The sequence below is a fragment of the Hippocampus guttulatus genome, chromosome 10 (assembly GCF_054856545.1).
Source record: "Hippocampus guttulatus isolate MCC_2025c chromosome 10, RoL_Hgut_1.0, whole genome shotgun sequence".
Classification (NCBI taxonomy): Eukaryota; Metazoa; Chordata; class Actinopteri; order Syngnathiformes; family Syngnathidae; genus Hippocampus; species Hippocampus guttulatus.
Genome location: NC_141270.1, coordinates 11,008,637 through 11,029,485, shown reverse-complemented (window position 1 = coordinate 11,029,485; position 20,849 = coordinate 11,008,637). Strand labels below are relative to the sequence as shown.

At 38.8% G+C, this 20,849-nt stretch overlaps 1 protein-coding gene across 7 annotated transcripts in view; it reads right to left on the bottom strand.

The window, feature by feature from the left end:
* The window catches only part of LOC147199255 (neurexin-1a-like), a 196,036-nt gene extending 189,401 nt beyond the window's left edge, over positions 1 to 6,635 (bottom strand). For all 7 annotated transcript variants that reach the window (XM_086121384.1, XM_086121385.1, XM_086121390.1 and 4 more), the window contains exons 1-2: positions 6,459 to 6,635; positions 3,213 to 4,436 (exon numbers count right to left, since the gene is read on the bottom strand). In XM_086121384.1, coding sequence (XP_085977510.1) covers positions 3,213 to 3,924 — 712 coding nt within the window. In that variant the 5' untranslated portion in view covers positions 3,925 to 4,436; positions 6,459 to 6,635. The remainder of the gene's footprint in view (positions 1 to 3,212; positions 4,437 to 6,458) is intronic.
* Between the last annotated feature and the right edge of the window lie 14,214 nt (positions 6,636 to 20,849).

The window sequence follows — 20,849 nt, the reverse complement described above, 5'->3', positions numbered from 1 at the left end:
TACCAAACAATGCATTTAAATAATTGTTCTCACCGGTCAAAGGGATTTGTGGAGGCGTAGACATGCAATGTGCATGCTTGTGAATGAGCAGGGGAGAGATGACAGTTGTTGTAGCACAGCCACTAATCCTTTCATCTGATCAAAGTAATAGAGCAGCTTTGAAATGATTTAATGGACAGGTAATGTCGAAATTTCAAGGTATTTTAAGGTTGAATCCGGGTGCTTGCATTAGCTAAAATGAAATGTGGATGGAGGACAACTTTTGTTTACTACGCTGACATATTTGGATCTGCCAAGCAAAAATATTTTTGCTCAATTTGGCGGTTGAATCTAATTCTGAGTGACATAATTGGAAGCTCCCGTTGTTCAATATTCGGTTCAAAACGCCAGCTCCCCGTCTCAGTTTTAAATGAGTGCTGTGAATTTGGATGGACAGCCATTTATCGTATTTCTTTGCAGCAATTAGTTGGTGATAAAGCAAGCATAAATGAACTTTCTGTTCACCGTACTGTGTAGGGTAAAAATATTGTTCACTGTAAACATCCAACCTATTGAATGCAATCAATAACCTGCATTCACACAATCTGAGTATGGCGCGGTCTCTGAAACACAATAGCCCGGGTACATATGGAGACTTTTTTTTTGTCAGTCTGATTGAAATCATTGCAAATGAAGATTTCTTGTCACTTGGTTACATCTTTTCCGTATGGCCGTTTAAATGATTCACTCCGTTCATCAGACGAGCCATGTGACAGCCATGCGGCACGTGGGGATTGTTGGAAACATCATGTAATTTGTCAAAATGGAGTTATTTTGGGCTTTTTTTTCTTTTTCTTTTTTAGCACAGTAGTGGTGATAGTTGTAAGCATTTTTATGAAAGCAACATTTTGATAAAAACAAGTTGGATGTTCTTTCAAACAAGATCTCGGATAAGCTCAGGTAAGACGCTGCCATTTTACGGTGCGTCTATAACGACGTCACGGCACAATTACGTCAAGACAGCACATGCGCAGACCGAACGCTGGCTATTCTGATTGCACTGCTTACATGACGCCATATAAGAACTCTACCACCCGTTTTATTCCGATTGAAGTGTTTATATGGAGCAGTTTCATCATGTTTGATTCTGATACATTCTAATAGGATTACATGGGTCCATGTAAACCCGGCTAGTGTTGCGACTGGATTAGAAGAAAAGCCAACAGTTACCTTTTCCTTATGACATGATTTGAATAATAATGTTAGAATTCATTATTGCCAATTTACAGCAGCAAAATTATGAAAGGGAGAAAGTATAAGAAAAAAATGATAAAAGATAAAAAAGATAAAAAAATGTCAGAAAAAAAGAAAACAAGAAAACAAGAAAATATTGTATTTTGTCGGCTGCTTAATTGAGCATATTCGCCCAGCCAATTTCCATTCATTGACAAAATAATCGACAGATTAATCAAATTGCAGCACTATTTTGAATATTTAAATCTCTCAAGAATGTGAAGTGGGTGGAATACCATATTGGTTACTCTGGCCTGGTGTTAATCATTCTTTCTATCAATCAATGAATCTTTTTTTTTTTAAATCTCATTCACACCTCACTTGACTATGGGGAAAATGACAATCATTCTCTTGCACAAATCTACTACCACAAAAAAATATACATCATACATAAATAATAAATGATGTGACCATGCAGGCTCTAAAATTTTGTTGAGATTTTTGTTATATTGATGTCCAGTAATTTGAAATGACTAATAGATGCGGCTCCACTCCGTATTTTAAAGCCAGTGGATTAATGACAGCACCCTGAATTCATGAAATCAGTTCAGAAGGTTCACTCATGTTGTTGTCGGCCAATCATAGAAATGGGAATCCAGCAGGAACTCAAACATGCAGGCTACATGGACGACATTTTAATGAGTTGTATATGCCTCACCAACTATCGGCAATCCAATGAGAGCAACTTGGGCTGCAGTTACAGGTCAATTAAACCTGACCTAATGAGCTTATTGTTAACAAAATATTACATGCTCGGATGAGCGTACTGGAAAATTAACATTCAAATATTTAATACGGCTAATAGGAACATATGTCTCGAATATAAACCCCCTGAAAAGGACCAAGTGAATTGAGGTCTATAATGTCTGCCTCTTACTATAATGTACACACCGCACATCATCTGATCGGCTTCAGAGCAATTAGATTGGATGTGACTGGCAATGCTATCGCATCAAGTACAATCATTGCTTTCTCGATCTCAAATTTGATCGACCTGCACAACAAGTCAATTGGATGGAGAAATTAAACATCTCGTCTAGTCTGGATAAAATTATCTAGCGTTACAAATATACGGTATGTTATTTATTTCAATTTTAGTCATGAAATATATTATTGAGGGCAAGTTATTTTTTTTACGCTTGCATTTATTGTGTATTGTGTTTTATTGTTTTTGTTATTGTAAAGTGTCCTTGGGTGTCTTGAAAGGCGCTTATAAAATGCATTATTATTATTATTATTATTTAAAATTAAAACAGCTCTTGATTGATTGACAACTTAACTCAGACACTTCACGACTGACTTGTACTACCTGGGGATCGGCTGGGGGTGCTTAAAAGGACTTCCATTTCCCTGGGTTGGAATCCATAGAGGCATTATGTTTTCATTATGCATGTGTCGGAAGGAGTAGTAGCCAAAACAATGGTGCATTATGGGACAGCATTGGGATTCTTACTCGTGTCGTTGTATACACACCATCGACAAGATCATAACAGTCTTGCGTCACCATTTTGTGTGGTTCTATGCATCTTACATTGTTGTATTTATGAAGAATATTGATCATTTAATCCTTCTACGACATCAAACATTTTGGTTTTTGCATCTGATGGAAGCCACAGGAGGGATCGTTTCATAGGTCAACCAATCCCAGCGGACCTGTAGGATAGGAATGGAAGGAGACCTTTGGGGATGGAGAGCACCAGCGTGTTTTCTTAATGAGGCCTAGCAGGAGATCCACTCATTCCAAACAACAGCAGATCAATGGCACACATCCCATTACTGGAACAAATGGCCTTCACGACATACAGGAAGGGATTGTTTCACTTTTGAAAAGATGTCCATGTTGTGGGGAATTTGAATTTTCAAATATCACTCAATGTTTCAAGTTGGTGCTTTTTACAGAAGACATTTTGTAAAGTCAAAGTGGATACAAGATATCTTACCTTCGCTGCAGTCCGTTCCTTGGAATCCGGTTTGAGAGCAGTCACAGGTAGGTTTGTTGTTGATTAAACTGCACTGCCCGCCATTTAAGCAGATGTTGGCTGCACCGCATAGGTCCTTTATGACCCCTTCACTGTCCACAATGGCAGATGCTGTGTTGTTGACCTTTATGTCCGTTATCCAACCAGTGAAAGGGGGCTGATCTCTGATGGCAGCAGACGTGAGCCGCAACGCCACCGATCGCAACTCCGGCGGGATCCCGCCGACGAACATGTGGCTGAAAACTGTCATATCCCGTCTTTTGGACTTCACCTCCACCCATTTGATCTCATTGTCCACCATCAGGGTTGTGTTCTTAAAGTTTCTCCTTAGGGTGACAGCGTGCCACTGGCTGTCATTGACCGCCGTGTCAGATATTACGAAGGCGGGCTCGGCACAGAAGATGGAAAAGCGAAGGCTAAGTTTCCCGTTCAGTAAGAGGAGTTCCAAAAAGTCGCAAAATCCCTCGTCATCAAAGTAAACCAGCAGCCCGTGGGAGCTCTTTGTTTTCATGTTGAAACTCATTTCACTTTCACAGCACGCGTTCCAAACCGGGAACCGAGCCCACTGTCCCTGTGCACCTGTAAACTCCAGGCAAGTGCCAACTTCCACGTAGCCACAAATGAGCAGCCCGACCCAAATCAAGTGGGCACTGTGATGCTTTTGTAAAACCATTGTGAGAACACTAATCTATGCAGATGGCTAAATGTATTTATAGGACGTTTTGATTCAGCAATAGTTGTCGTGAGTTGACTGTGACAGAGAAGAGGCAGACAATTAAGGGTCTCATTGTACAATAGACAAATCGAAGCACAATATTTGATTTTGTTACAGAGAAAAATATTAGCACTGCCTGGGCTGTTTGTGCCAAAATAATCTGATCTGTTTCAAGGTCCTCTCTGCCATGGCTCTGGAAAACAAATTAACAGTGCTTCAAACACAAAAATTGTTTGTGATCATGGAAGAGCTCCTCCTGATGCCAGTTAGAGAATGCACGGTTTCACATGAGTTGAGATTGGAGCCTTCATCTTCATGTTCATGCCAATATGGTTTTGGCTGGTAACTGCAAGGCTTGCTGTGGGCTTTTCACCCCGCATCCTCTCTAACAAAGTGAAAATAAGCCATATGGAGACACACTGGCTGATGAGCTCATCAAAAGAGGCAGTCTGTCCATCCAAGCAAGTTCGCTGCAAAAGAAACAAAGTGTCAGTACAGCAGCAGCCTTTCACCTGAACCAAGTCTACATTCGCCTGTACTTTTATATACTTCACAATTAGAGAAATAAAAAATGGTGTCCATGGGATAAACAAGCATTGACTGCCAAAACAAATATGTTCCTATTACAGCGGAACCGCTACATTCAAATGCCCTGAAAGTCACACAATTTGTAATTTAACAAAAGCTCACACAACTCATTCCTACACGCAGCAGCACTACAAGTCTCGGTCCCGGCTGCTCAGTACAAGACATTCAAAGTAACAGTAAATTGACCCACATCCAGAACGAGCCATAGTCCCCCTCTGCACATTCCGTTACCGTGACCATCACGTATCAGAAGTTTGCTTTTGTTTTTCAGTTTTTAAATGATGCCACTGACTTATTTTTACAGTTGAATGGCTGTGAAGAATGTCACAAAGTACACGTGAAGTGAACTGGCCTAAAATGATCCCTCACCCCACTTTAATTTACTATTATACAGTGGTACGCTTATTTTTACACTTGAATGAGAGTTAATGATAAATTGTCACTCATACTATTGCCTGAGTTGTAATTCTTTTTATATATATAATGGTGACAGTTTCAGAACAGATAAATTCAGATTTGTGTATTTCTTTGGTATTTCATTGACAAACAGTCCAAGGAGTAACCCACCCTTCATCCAAAGTCACCTGTCTTAAGACCTACCTGTAAACGACCCTAATAATGACCAGACATACAGGTGATGTTTGGATTGCTATTTCCTATGGGAACAACGGTAAACAAATTTAACCGTTGAGGTTCCACTGTATGATTCTTGCATATTTACGTTGCCTGAGAGCAGTGCCACCAGCCAGCGGATTCAGTCTTAAAGAATCAAATGTTCATCATGAGCAGTAAGCAATTACTTTTTAGTCACACTGAAATGTTAAGACTTATCCACAAGAAGATGAAACGCAAGATGATGCAGCAACAATGGCATGGGATCGCCGCCCGGCATAAATCAGCTCTTCCCTCGATCATCCTTAAACAGCTCGCTGCCACTAGGGGGCATTTTAAAATATTTTTTGAAGATTGATATACTATGCTGTGATGTATTAACCAAGCTATCTTCATCGATGCACGGCTTTCTGTGTAATTCCCACATCATGCCACCCTTACTCATCATTCATACAGTTTTTTCCAAGTGAACGTGTGCTTCAAACATGGACGTGCTCTTTGATGCAGTAAATAGATCATTAGGGTGTTTGCAAAAAGCAATTACGATGCACAAGCACAAGTGGAGTAGCTGACTCACTTTATAATAACACCATCAGAAAACATATAATTTATAATCATCAATTTAATCAATTTTACTTTTTCATCCATTTGCATGAAGCGAATTACTGGCCAGGAAAAAAAACCACGCACTTGAAGAAAAAAGTGCGCCATTTGCTCACAAAGGCGATTTGTGTAACGAAATGCGCACAGTTGCCTCAATTTGCTTCTTGTACGATTAAAGGGTAGCGTTACGTTAACAATAGATTTAGATTCAGCCACGTTCACGGAAACGCGAAGTAAATAATATGTTGTGTTTTCGAAAATGGTCGGCTATTAACTAACAACAGTTCATTCCGATGCTCGCCAGGCGCGTTTTTTTTCCCCCCAAAAGCGACGGCATCATCATCGTTTACACATCTCGTGCCTTTACATCCTGCTGCAGACGACGAAGCTCAGAAGTGTTATTTTGCATCCAAATGCATTTCTTTTTCATTTTTACACAAGTGTTAAGGGCGAGGGGCAAAAGGGGAATCAAATGTTGCGCTATGATCACCTTCCTTGCGCTCCGTAGACTTGTACCGGACCTTTAATATAGTTAGCGCAAAAAGGACAAGGACGAAGACTCCACCTCAAAAACACGTTGGCCAAAAACATCTCATCACACACATCAATACGTGTGCTGGAAAAAAAACGGGCGAGGAGACAAGCCACTTCTACACTTTTACATCTAGTTATTTTAAGGTGGCATTTACCTTCAACGCGCTTCCTTCCGCTGTGTCCTCATCTTAAAAAAACCCAAACGCGTAAGGAAAGAGAAATAAAAAACAACAACACTATTGAAAAAGACAAACGAGGGTTCGGGTGAAGAGCGGAAGAGTGAGAATCCAGTTTTGGTGGAGGTGGAGAGAGAGAGGTGCAGAGTGCTTTCCCGGTTGAGCTCGTTCACGGACTGCGAGCTGCCAGAGACACTGGGAGCCACGTGACTCCCTCGTGCAGGGGAGGGGCTGCATGCAGCACCTTGGACAGCGCCTCGGTGTCCACACACAAACAAGACTATTGACATACTAACTTCTTATTCGAAAAACTGCAGTGATGAATTGCAGTAAAACCAAAACCTTTTCCAAGGACACATTTTAGCGCTATTATACTTTGTGCACAGGTCGCTCCTGAGCTAATGGATCGAGGGATAGATGGCTGGATAAATGCATCAGTGGGTTGGAAACAGCTATTTGGATAGATTGCCCTGAGGTGCGATTGTGAGTGTTAATGGTTGTTCGTCTTTGTTTCTCCTGCCATGGGCTGGCAACCAGTTCAGGGTGTACCCCGCCTATTGCCCGAAGTCAGCTGGATAGGCTCCAGCGCGCCCGTGACCCTTGTGAGAATAAGCTTTTCAGATAATGGATGTCCATCCATTATCTGAAATGCATCCATCCACCCATCCATCCTTCCGGATGTGTGTGTGTGTGTGTGTGTGTGTGTGTGTGTATATATATATATATATATATATATATATATATATATAGTATATTACTGCAATATGTCAAGCCAAAGTGGAGTTTGAAACATCATAAAAGGACACTCTGCCCATTCATTTGCTATACCACTTATTCTCTTGAGGAGCTTGTGCATATGCCTACTGACTTCAAGCAAAGGGTAGACTACACCCTGGACAGGGCACAAATAGAGGCAGACAACCATTCACAGTTCCCACGAGATGAGAATTGAACCCACGCGGCCTGAAAGGAAGCCAAGCGAGTGAATCACTAACCTGTGAGCGAAGGACTATCACAGTGAAAATTCCAAGAAATGACAAGAACCGAGGCTGGATCGAAAGAGGCAGTGTGGGCAGAACTAATATGAAAGCACATAACCTAACTGGGACATAAAAAAATGGATGCAGACAAAACGAATTGCTAATTGAAGGAAAATGCATGTACACTGAAAAAAAAATGATGTGTTGAAGTTACTCAAGTTTTCAATTATTTTTCAATAATGTTGCAAATGATACAAACATCTGGATTTTGATTTTTTCTTTTTCAAAATAGATGTATAGTCTATTTAAAAGATTCATTTGGATCCACATGATTTTAGTTTGTGTAAATCATTAATTAAAAGCTGTTTTAAATTAAGTTGATTGCAATTTTCATGTGTTTCAATAACTGAAGTGCATATCATTCAATATATCCAGAATTGATCTGTAATCTATTAATTGTTCCATGTGGTAGTTTGTCCAATATATGAAGGAGTAGTTGCAGGTCTCCACTGGACTGACTGATCACTGTTGGTTTCACAGATAATTTTTCAAGACATGAGTGGACTTTAAAAAAATCAATAAATAACAGGAGGAAGGAATGCTTTGTAATCATCTATATTGACAATGAACACCTCATCTTTGCAGAATATAAACACGCTAGAACACCAGAGTATGAAGGTGGCTCGTGATGGTCTTTCCAGCCAAAGAAAACCTCCCCTCAATTTGGTGCGCTTGCCACTGGGACAAGCGGGTACCGTTTGAACAACTTGGTCAAATGGGAAAACCTCTCCTCGACCACAGCTTGATAGAAAAGCTAAGTCAACAACTCACATAACAGAAATAAGACTAAGAACCCAACGCTCCACCGACGCCTTTAAGCAAGACCTAGAAAAACAAAACTGGACCGAGGTCTACTCAAACGAAGACCCAAATACAGCGTTTGAAGTATTTCAGTCTACCATAATCTCTTTATATGATAAACATTTTCCATTAACTAAAGTCTCCAAAAAGTATAAAGACCCAAGTAAGCCATGGATAACGAAAGGCATAGAAAATGCATGTAAAAAGAAAAACAATTTATATAAATTGTTTTTAAAATTGAGAACTGAAGAAGCAGAAAAAATATATAAGACCTATAAAAATAAACTAGTAAATATTATAAGAACCAGTAAAAGAGATCATTATCATGCACTATTAGAGCAGAATAAAAGTAACACACAAGTAATATGGAAGATACTTAACCAAGTAATCAGAAATAGTCCTAAAAAAATGTATTATCCAGAGTATTTTATCAAAGGCAAAAATACTATTTTGGAAAAAACTGCAGAAATAGCAACTGAATTTAATGAGTATTTTGTCAACATCGGCAGTAACCTAGCAAAACAAATTCCTGATCCAACAAACTTGTTTGAAATAGATAGATATGTAGAAAAAAACTCCTCCACGATGTTCCTTACTGCTGTAAAACAAGAAGAAGTATCAAATATTATAAAAACTTTTAAAAATAAAAAGTCAACTGATTGCTTTAATATTGACATGACAATAATAAAGCAGATTATAGAATATGTAGTGCGACCTTTCACGCACATATGCAACCTGTCATTCAAAGCTGGTATCTTTCCATCAAAAATGAAAATTGCTAAAGTTATTCCAATCTATAAAAGTGGAGAAAGACATCGGTTTACAAATTATAGACCAATATCACTACTACCACAATTTTCAAAAATATTAGAAAAACTATTTTCTCGCAGACTTGATAGCTTTATACAAAAGCATGCGCTGTTAAGTGAGAATCAATATGGCTTCAGGGAAAAACGGACCACCTCAATGGCAGTTATGGAGTTTGTGGAAGCAATAGCCACTAATATAGACAACAAAGAATTTACTGTTGGGGTTTTCCTAGATCTAAAAAAAGCTTTTGACACAATAGATCACAGTATATTATTGAAAAAACTAGAAAGATATGGCATTAGAGGTGTAGCTTATAAATGGATAAAAAGTTATTTAGAAAACAGATATCAGTACGTGCAACTCAACAATAAAAAAACGAATCAACTAAAAATCACTCACGGAGTTCCTCAGGGGTCAGTGCTTGGTCCAAAACTATTCATCTTATATATAAATGATATCTGCAAGGTCTCAAAACAATTTAAATGTGTCCTATTTGCTGATGATACAACTTTCTACTGTTCTGGAATAAATCTGAAACAGCTCCTGACAACCGTAGAAAACGAATTAAACAAATTAAAAAACTGGTTCGACAGAAATAAATTGTCACTTAACCTGAAAAAATCGAAGTTAATTGTTTTTGGCACAAGACCAATCAAACACCAAGCTAAAATTATGGTAAACTCAATTGAGATAGAAAGAGCGTATGAAACCAAGTTTCTCGGATTAGTAATAGACTCAAAACTATGTTGGAAGCCACATATCGATAACGTAAAAAGAAAAATAGCCAAAACCGTAGGGATCCTCTACAAAACCAAGGAAGTGCTAAATAAGAGATCTTTGTACACATTATACACTTCATTATTATTACCATATATGACCTACTGTGTGGAAATATGGGGAAATGCCTGCAAAACAAACACACTCCCTATTCTCAACCTACAAAAAAAAGCAATTCGAATTATTAATAGATCAAAATATACGGAACCCACAAATCCACTATTTATCAAATTAAATACGATGAAATTTTATGACCTGGTTGACTTTAAAACCGCCCAATTAATGTACAAAGCACACAATAACCTGCTCTGCCAAAACATTCAGAAGTTTTTCGAAATTCGAGAAAGCAGCTATGATTTAAGAGGTACCAACTTATTCAAAAAACTCAAAACAAGAACAAACATCAAGCAAAGAAGTGTATCTATCAAAGGTGTTAATCTGTGGAATAATCTCGAAACGGACCTGAAAATGAGTAAATCGCTTGCTGAGTTCAAAAACAAATTCAAAAAAATAGTACAAACAACCTACATCAATCAGAGTTAAAATGATAAATTCAAAACATTAAATATAATGATAAATCAGAACTAAGTTGATAAATAGAGAAAGGTATATAAATATCCATTATGAATACAAGAGAAAATTGACACAAGAGTGTCAGGGTGTGGAAGTATATAATCCCGATACAAACCAAAAGTTGTAAAAATATCACGGTTAAGGGTAAAGTATGAGCCTTAATGGAGACTTCTTTCTTCTTACTTTTTTCTTTTCTGATTGATATAAAAATGATTTATTAGATACAATCACATAACGGGGTAGGACTAGATAAGTTTTTTACTTCTTCCTACTCCCTTGAACATAATAACTGTGTTGTATGAAGATTGATTTCTTTCTTTTTTTATCTACCTTATTTTCTGTCAAATTATTACTGTACATATGTTATATACTGTATATATGTTTTATGTTCAATAAACAGCACTGGGCTCGACATGGTCAGAATCTGGGTTGTTTGCAAATAATTAAAGACCTCTTTGTGTGCGGTTCGATAATTCACTGCCTTCTTTCTACTTGACAGTGTGGGCTGAAAAGTTGTTTAAAAGCCTGGATTTTCTTCCCCTTGACTTACTCTCCCTCACTTACCAAAGCTGCACATTCATAAATAGAAGACAAATTAATCAATTAAGGTGAGGGAATAATTCTATTCAGAACTATCGTCTGTTGCTGCAAGCGGCTCTGCCTCCTTGACAAACCAAAACTATGTGATTAGCGACCGGCCAATGTGCACTCTGCATAGTCGTAAATTCAACAAAATGACGATGGTCGACTAGCCTGTACAAACCACAATATGAATATTTAGTCTATTTTATCATGATCAGATGATTGTATTTACAATACAATACATACAATACATGCTGATTTATATTGCGCTTTCACAACTAGTAAATAATAAATAAAAAATATTTGATTCATATCCTGCTTTACTATGTATGGTATGCAGCTGTTAGATATGAATGTAGGTAAGTTGTTTTCATTAACCGATTAAGAGCAATATAAAGCCATGGATTGGAAAACTTCATACTGGAGTTGCAGCACAGCGATCAGTGGTACTTTTGTTGAAAAGATTGCCATGGTGCTTAATGGACCCATCAGATGTAATTATTAATCTTTCTAAAGTAAATCTTTTGTGTGTGTGTGTGTGTGTGTGTTCTTTCAAAATGTGCTTTTCCTGTCACAGAAATATTTTTTCCGTTCCTCTTGAAAGCAACTGTATCCCCCTCAGATTAAAGCTGATTGAATTTAGAAATGTATGTCGTTTCGTTGATTAGATTAGAAGACAGGGAAAAGGACATTGCAACTCTGAATTTAATTTCCGATGTATTAATGAATCATACCAGTGTGGGCTGCAAAGAACTGCTTGCATGTCCAGCTAAATTGAGCTCGCTGATTGTATTGACTCTTATATAATGACGCTGTAGAAATGATACATGAGAAAACCATTAACGTGCCCAAGAATCTGATTAAAAGTGAAATTTTAAAGCTCAAGCAAACATCCTGGAGCAAATTGCCACTCTCCTTATCAACTTTTGATTCAGGGATTATTGGATCAATTGATGTCCGATTGACTTTTTTTCCCCTTCACTTTATACAATACTTGCCAATACGATGGCACTGCCCTATATTTACAACGGTAATTCAAGAATGAAGTTTCATCAAAGTTTATCATTACATGATCTTGAATAAGAACATGTAGAACCACGTACTCTGTATATATTTGTGTTGAGATGTCAGTCGGAGAGAGGAGGGCATAAACAAACACAATGACCAAATGTGCTCCATTTGTACCCACGTCTCAGAAAATATAAATACAAAAAAAAAGAAATCACACTCAAAATACAGCTTGAGCATCATAGATGCATGATAGGCACAAGATATAATATATCCTCTCCACTTAGATTTCAGTCATGCTCTGAAACTGAATCAATCTCGACTCAGTCCAAATGACCTTTTTCCATTACTCCAGAATGCAATGTTTCTGCTCCATAGCAAACAGAAGCATTTTCCACTCTTAACTCCATAGATAAGTGGCTTATTTTAAGGTTACACTGTTCTTAAGACTCGATGTCTTGATGTTGTGTAAAAGTGTTCGTCTTTCAAGTCTAAATGTAGCTGTGACATTTGCGTGACAATGCCACCACAAACATTAACAGGGTTGTTATTCTTTGAACCAGTTCAACACTTGTGGAAGTAGTTTGAGCTACTGCAGTTTGTGTGGGTGCTTTCACGTCTGCAATTTGCTTTCGCTTATCTGAATCAGTTAAGAGATAAAAATAGAAATAACATTCAAGATCTGTTTTCGAATATTTCAGGAGTGTCAGTGGGACCTACAGGTCTCAGAAATAGCAGAAGTCTTCTGAAACGGTTGGGTCAGCAGATCACAAAAGCTCATTATAACACCACGCTCCCTTTTTTGTGAAAGATAGGAAAAAAAGACATCACAAAGTATTCAGTTTATCTTCTCTGCACTCTCCTTTATAATATGTATATATTTAGTTTGCTTGGCCTTAGAGGTGCTAATCACGCGTAAACACAGCGGCAAACTGCAGTTTACCTTCAAAATTATTTGGTGGATATGACTGTGTGTGGAATCCTTTTAATTTCCACGAATAATAGAAATAAGTTGGAATTCTCTAATGGAAAAAGACTGGAAAGCTTGATCTTTTCAAAAGGGGCATTTTATATATATAATTTTTTATATATATATATTTGTCAAAAACATTACATATTGTTAAGCTTATTAGTCTGGGTGGGATCGCAACAGTTTCAATAAATATACAGTACATCTAATGTTGAAACTATTTTCTTTTTGTCTGTGACCTGTGCGAGGTCGTATTGCAGCAAACCTCAGACTGGGTTTCATCTAAATTAATTCTACACCTAACTGAAGCTGAAGTCTTACAAAAACTACTAAACTTGGCAATGCTCAAATGTGGAGATACGAGTTATAAAAGGTGTGGCCATATCACTGGCCGCTATCTGTAAAATGTTTGATAAAGAGGAATTATATTCATTGAATGCAAGCTAGTGTGAAATGGCCTGATAAAATAGAGTGATGACACACCCGCTGGTCACAAATAGTAATCCCAACATTTCAAGGGAGCTGCTTTCATTCACTATTGTCACAGAAAGCATTTATGGTGAATGCAGGCTCAATACAGGCAAAATTGAAAAGCGTGTGTGCACAATTGCAGACACAGACACACAAATAAACATGTTATTTATTGTCCTAAGATATTTTTAGTTGGACTTTACACTTGAATATTGATGGATGATGGATGGATGGATGGATGGATGGGTGGAAAGAGATTATATCTCAGAAGGTTCTCATTCAAAAAAAAAAAAGCATCACTGATCAATTAAACACAAATAATGGTTTCATGTTATAACCGGGCGGCCCGGTAGTCCAGTGGTTAGCACGTCGACTTCACAGTGCAGAGGTACCGGGTTCAATTCCAGCTCCGGCCTCCCTGTGTGGAGTTTGCATGTTCTCCCCGGGCCTGTGTGGGTTTTCTCCGGGTACTCCGGTTTCCTCCCACATTCCAAAAACATGCATGGCAGGCTGATTGATCACTCTAAATTGTCCCGAGGTGTGAGTGAGGGTGTGCATGGTTGTTCGTCTCTGTGTGCCCTGCGATTGGCTGGCTACCAATTCGGGGTGTCCCCCGCCTACTGCCCGAAGACAGCTGGGATAGGCTCCAGCACCCCCGCGACCCTAGTGAGGATGAAGCGGTTCGGAAGATAAATGAATGAATGTTATAACCATACTGTTTCTTTAACCGACACTTATCAGCCTGCTTTTGTGCTAACGTGAAATGCAATGCCATATTAAATTTGCTCTTTCTTTACATGTCTTTTTTGGACAGAATATGTATTGTATAGCTCACTTGTTTGATTTATTGTGCCTCTAAAGTGGACATAAGAGCGTCTTCACTGTTTTAGAGTATGCATCTCTGTACAGTATGTATGTATGTATAAATAAATAAATGCCCCAAATTACTTGTCTCAAGACAAATATTCTCATGATAACTGAAAACTCCTCACTGCGTGGTTGGATTGCAGTGTAGTCTGAAAGACACAAGCAGGGTGACAACCTCTGAATAAGTGATTAATGACTACTGAGTTTAAATGATCTTGTGTTAAACGATCTCCAATTGTTCACTTCATCAAACAGTTCAATCATGCATGTTTGACACTATCAGATGAATACATCCATCCATCCATATATCCTGAACTGGTCACTCACCTGTTAGTCACAGGGCACCTATAGTGAGAGACAACGATTCACTCTCACATTCATACAGTCAATAAGTGGGGACTGAAACCACACTGCCTGCATCGAAGTCAGGTGAATGTACCACGACACCATCAGTGAGACAGGAACATACATTTGTAAATATACTCAAGAGCACTGAGACATGAGACATACAGGTATGTGTCTTTAATAATGAAAGCTGTGTCAGAATCTCTCAGAATGTTGCTATTGCCTGAATCTTCTGGGCAGGGAGGAGGTTGTTGGTTTGTTAGAGTCCAATGGCATGGAAGGACGTGTCAGTCAATGGAAAACTTCACTGCATGAGAGCCGATGAAGGTGCATGATGATGGGATGATGTACTGACAGCGCGCTGACTGGGTCAGAGCCTTTGCAGCAGAGTTTTTGACACAGTGGAGCATGTCCAAGGCCTTGCTGAACACCCTGGACAGGACTGCCTCAATAATAGTCCCGATGGGATTAATCAGAGCACGAAAGGATGTGTACTGATGTACAGCGGTGGGTCATCAACAGTATGAATGAAAGATAAATCCATAATGGAGGAGGCCAAGAGAGAGGATGTTATGAAGAGAAGGGTAACAAATATGAAGCCCTGTGGCACACCGTGACTGAAGCCGGAATGGGTCTGGAGTTACTGTTCCAAACTCTTCGCTGTGGGGGGAATGAGGAAATGCATGATGCGTTTGCTCTGCATACAATATTGTTACTCTCCTAAAACAATGGTTTATGCTATATTTTGATTTTTAAAAAATTGCCTACAACATCTCCTCAGGATGCTGGCCAACTCTGCTAAAATCAGCTACAGTATATCCTGAATTAAACAGACAATTCAATTCTACATCTGAAATGAAATTATTCATAAATATAATACAATCCGTATTTGTTTCATTTTTTTTTTGTTTTCTGAACAAAAATTAAAAATGACTTAGGCCATTATTTTAGGAAAGTGATGATGTGTAAACATTATACTGTATACCAAACCCATAGATCGAGCATTGCGTGCGCACTTCAAAGACATGCAAATAAAACCCACTATCCCAAAATTTAACTCTCCAAACCTACAGTTCATGAGGAAAAATGGATAAACACACATGGAAAATGTTATTTGCCTCTCCAAAGGAATGAATTTTAACGCTAAATCCTGAGTTCACTTGAAATCAATATGCTACAAAGTTATAAAGTGAAACTCTGGACGTGAAATAGCATCGATAATTTGCTTGGAAAGATTAAATGTGATAGAATTTCAGTACCTTCCTGTGTGAGCACAGCAAGCAGCCACAATTAAAAGTGTTAAACAGCTGCAAGGTGAAGGTTGCTTGCTTCCACATGACTGCCCCTGACAGGAAGAAAAATCCACTTCATCTTCGGCATCTCCCTCTGCAGTCTTTTCTTGGGCCATCGGGAGGAGGATCGCTCCCATTTTGCGCTTTTCGTCAAAGTGGCAACCAGGGCCCGGGAACACACTTCATTAACTGCTCCTACGGACGAGGATGGTAGCTTTTCCAGGCAGCAAGCACAAATCTCAAGCTGTAAGATGACCACAATGCATTACGCAGAAAGGGCTTGTCACTCCTTCCGAGGTTCATATCCTTCCAAGTGTGGGCGCCAGTCAATCAAATGAAATGAACTGAGAAACCTTGGGTGTTATTTACACGTGCATCTTCTCAGGTTGTTTCATATATCATCAAACTAGTACACATTTCCTTCCAGAAAATTAGAAAAGCATAGTCGTAGACACCCTGAATGTATCCCACCCTGTGGGTTTCCTCCTGCAAGATCACATGCGATTGGATAAAAGCACAATTACAATTGAGGCGCTCGACCTAGTGCGGGGGTCGGCAACACGCGGCTCTCGGGCCGCATGCGGCTCTTTAGCACCCCCAGTGGCTCCCTCAAGCTTTTTCAAAAATGTTTCAAAATGGAAAAAGATGGGAGGGAAATATCTTTTTTTGTTTTAATAGGGTTTCTGTCAGAGGGCAAACATGACACAAACAGTATTAGCGTTTTCCGATGCTGTCAACATTTCGTCAACGAATTTATATATATAATGTACAGTATATATTCGTTGACAGTCCAAGGATTCAGTCAAAACAGCCCTCCTTAGTCAGGGGGCTGTTGTAAAAAAAAGAAGAAAAAAAACAACTGCATTTCATGTACAATTCACCAAGGGTACTTGCTAAGAATGGGAATCTGGGTGGCCAAGAGAAGCATTTTTAAATGGTACATGTGAGCTACGATAGTTAGCACGCTGCGAAAGTGCATCCCGTGCCTCGTTCATCTTAGCAGCCGTTACGGCTGTTGCCCATTACAGCATGCAAGTGTAAGTGTGTGCATATGTGCGCCTGTGCGGTAACGGGTCGATCACGGAAGGTTGGTTGTTCGAAAAGTAAATCTTCCGTCAAAAAAGTTTGGGCACCCCTCCTCTACAGGATGAACTGCAAAAAAAAAAAAAAAACTTTTAATCATGAATGCTCCTTGTGTATTTGTAGACAACTTAGTCATGTTGATAGCAGGCTAATATAGCTCGTATAGACACATACAGTATGTGTTGCCTTCATTATAAGGCTTTTTATTTTTTGCGGCTCTAGACATATTTGTTTTGTGTTTATTTTGGTCCAATACGGCTCTTTCAACATTTTGGGTTGCCAACCCCTGACATAGTGTGTCATTAGGTTTGAGGATGATGACCATGGAAATACTTTCTTTGACATAGAAAAAACGTCCACAGCAGTGACAGAAGTCAACAACACTCTGGAGAAGATAAATGTATCATTTTCAATATTCAATATTATCAAGAGATGGCTTCCGAAATGGAAAAGACTGACGAAGATGTACAAACCACTGGTAACAAAGAAAGGATCCAATCCAATTATGTTTTAAGGTTCACGAAAACATACATACTTTTCTGTTCCTAATTACTATTTGTCATGAGCAAAGATAAATGCTAAGGACTTGAATAATAATTGCATCATATCCACCTATTTATGCACAACATTTATGGTTGCTGATTAATTTGCCTTGACATTACTTACTCTAATTTTTGTGCTTCTCTGCGTCCTCAATAAGATAAAAAAAAAACAGTCATTCATTTATTGTCACTCACTCGCTGGCAGATCAGGAGTTATAGGGTGTGTTGAAGGAAGAAGAGGTGGAGTAAGCGGTGCGGACGAATTAGCAGGGGGCGGGGGTTGCTATAATTTCTAAAAATAAAAAAAAGACTTCCTTTTCAAGACTGGGAAGACATTTATTAGACTTTAAATGTGCACACGCAGCCTCAGTTTCATTGGCTCTCACATTCCATCGTATATTATTAATGTTTGATGTAAAAATCCAACTAAATGAGTGCTACTGGGGACTTAATGAGAGGATCGTCTTTGCAATCCTTGTAACACAAGTACTGTACAATAAAAGCAAAGCCACAATCTCAATCCTGCCATCAAAACACCCAATCGTCAAGATAATGCCGCAAGTACGGTATATGGATTTCGGGCAGCATTAAACCTCCTGCTTTAGATACATCTTTGGCTCTTGGTGAAAAGTGTCAGGGAATTTATTCCTCCTCTAATTCTGTGACAGCATCTATAAAATCAATTAAGACTTTAAATATAGGCCGTCCTCGCCGCTGAAATATTAAATTTTACATTATTCTAACCGAGACCTTCTCTGAAAGTAATAATGCATGTGATCTCAGAAGCAGGCTGAAAGAGCTCATCCATGTGATGAACAGATCTAGCAGGAGCAGCACCACAAGAATAACAATAGGGACAACTGGCACCCCATCAGGATTTCAGAGACACATTGCAAAAGGAATCAACGATGGATATGGGTGACAAAGAGCCAAACTAAGAACAGTATAAAGGAGGTGTCTCATTATGAAGTGTGGAAAGATAAACATGCCCTACAGTCTTATCTTGTTATTGATACACCAACTAAATATGAATCGAGAGATGACATATTAACCAGGAACACTGAACAGTAAGACATTACTGACATTCGCATGATCCAAACATTCCAAGCACTACCAAATAAATGGCCCAATATTGTCGTTTGTAAGCGCGCTGATAAATCAGGGAACAATAAACATTTGATTTTTTAAGTGTTATTTTTAAGAGTGAATGACTATGTTGTTGGTTGATTTTCTTTTTTTATTTATGATTTTAATTTAACTACTACTTATAAAAGAATAGGCTGTATGTTAGTGTCTCTGGCTTGTATTGGATTAGAATAAACACTGCAGCCAAATTTCATCCATCCATCCATCTTTATGCCGCTTTTAATCATTCGGGTCACGGGTAGGCTGGAGCCTATCACAGCCCATCCCCTTTGTCAAGGTTCAGGGTACACCTTTGGACTGGTTGCCAGCAAAATGCAGGTCACATAATTCATATGCAAATAATCATTCACACTCACAGTCACACCTAGGAGTAATTTAGAGTCTTTAATGAACATAACGTGAATGCTTTTGGAATGTAGGAAGAAGCAGGAGTCGCCACATAAAACCAAGACACAAATGGGAAGAAGATGAAAATTCCACAAAGGTAGCCCCGAGCGGAGAACCTGAGAACTGTAAGCCAGACATGCTAACTACTGGGCCGCACGAGATATTACTCCCAGCCAACCAGACTTGCAATGTGTGGCACCTCTCAACACAGTGGAGTGCACAGGGAAAACACTGCCAAGTGAATTGGAAACATTGCAACATACATCTTCCCGATCAGAGAGAAATGTCTTGTTGAAAAATATTACGTCGCCATTTCAGATCATCTTACAAGTGAATATGAAGTAGCTGCAAATATAGTGGCGAGTGCCTCCTATAAGACAAAAAATTCAAACTATTCTAGAAGGAAAATGCAGATTTTGTTTAAATTGTCGAACCTGTGTTGAAATTATGATTTGCAAATGTTCCTCTGATTCACCAACTTTGGCCTCATTTTCAAAAAGAATCTTCCTTGGTGAAAGCACACTCAGTCATTTCAGTCATAAAGTATTTCTTGAAAATAGAATGTGCACACTTCACCGGATGAGCACAATGCATGCCATGTGAAACAAATCACATGAAAGAAGTATCTCAAAGCTGAAACAAATTATACCATGAAACCTCAGTCAATCCTTAGGATGAGAGAAATATAACACTGACCGCGTACACATTTATCTTTCATCCCACTGAAGTGTTATCCTCATTCGGCAGAATTAACAGAAATTAACCTCAGTTTAATGTTCAGACATTAATGACATTCCAAGGTTAAAGGGCCCAGTGTTTTTTGCTATGCCTGTAATGAGACGTAGGTTGGGGGGCGGGGGGGGGGTGCTTACAAGGCCACAATGGAGGACAAGGCCAACACCTTGAGTTGAATGTAGGATCATAACTCAAGATTAGATGCAAACAAAATAATGTCATACATCAATGCACCAAATTCAGTGAACCATGTGGGAGAATAAATAAAACATCTTTATAAATAGCCACGCGAAAACAAACTTGGGTATAGATTTGGCAGCCATCAGTTATTCTGAGTTGGTGTGGGAATTTGTTGGACGGTTTGATGAAATTGGGTGAGATAAGAGTGCCTGTGATAAAGGCGGCATCAATCACTTACCAGCTATCTTTACACTTGACATACAAGATTGTGGTGGTAGTGGATGCTTTCAAGCAGGGGTGTCAAACTCCTTTTTGTCATGGGCCACATTTTAGTTACTGTTTCCCTTAGAGGGCTGTTATGACTGAAACCAAATAAAAAAGTCAATCATAACAGTTTATTCAACTATTGTTGAAGTTTCTGTAATGAGGGGTTTGGTTCCAAGAAAATGCTTACAATATGTCTCTTATTTATTACATAGGAAAATGTTTGATTTTGGTAGAGATTTCAGCAAGTATCATGGAAGTTGACATGTTTGATTTGCTTTCATGGGCCACATAAAATGATGTGGTGGGCCAAATCTGGCCCCCGGACCTTGCGTTTCAGACAAGTGCTTTAAAGAGAAAGTCAACCTAATTTAATAATCTGTTCTATGGGGCCCCGCAAGTCTAAACACAGCATTCTGATTAATATTGCGTTTGTGGAATAAGAGTTAAGCAGAAAAATCCACCCATGTTTGTCCATCTAAGGGCAGGCATTTTGA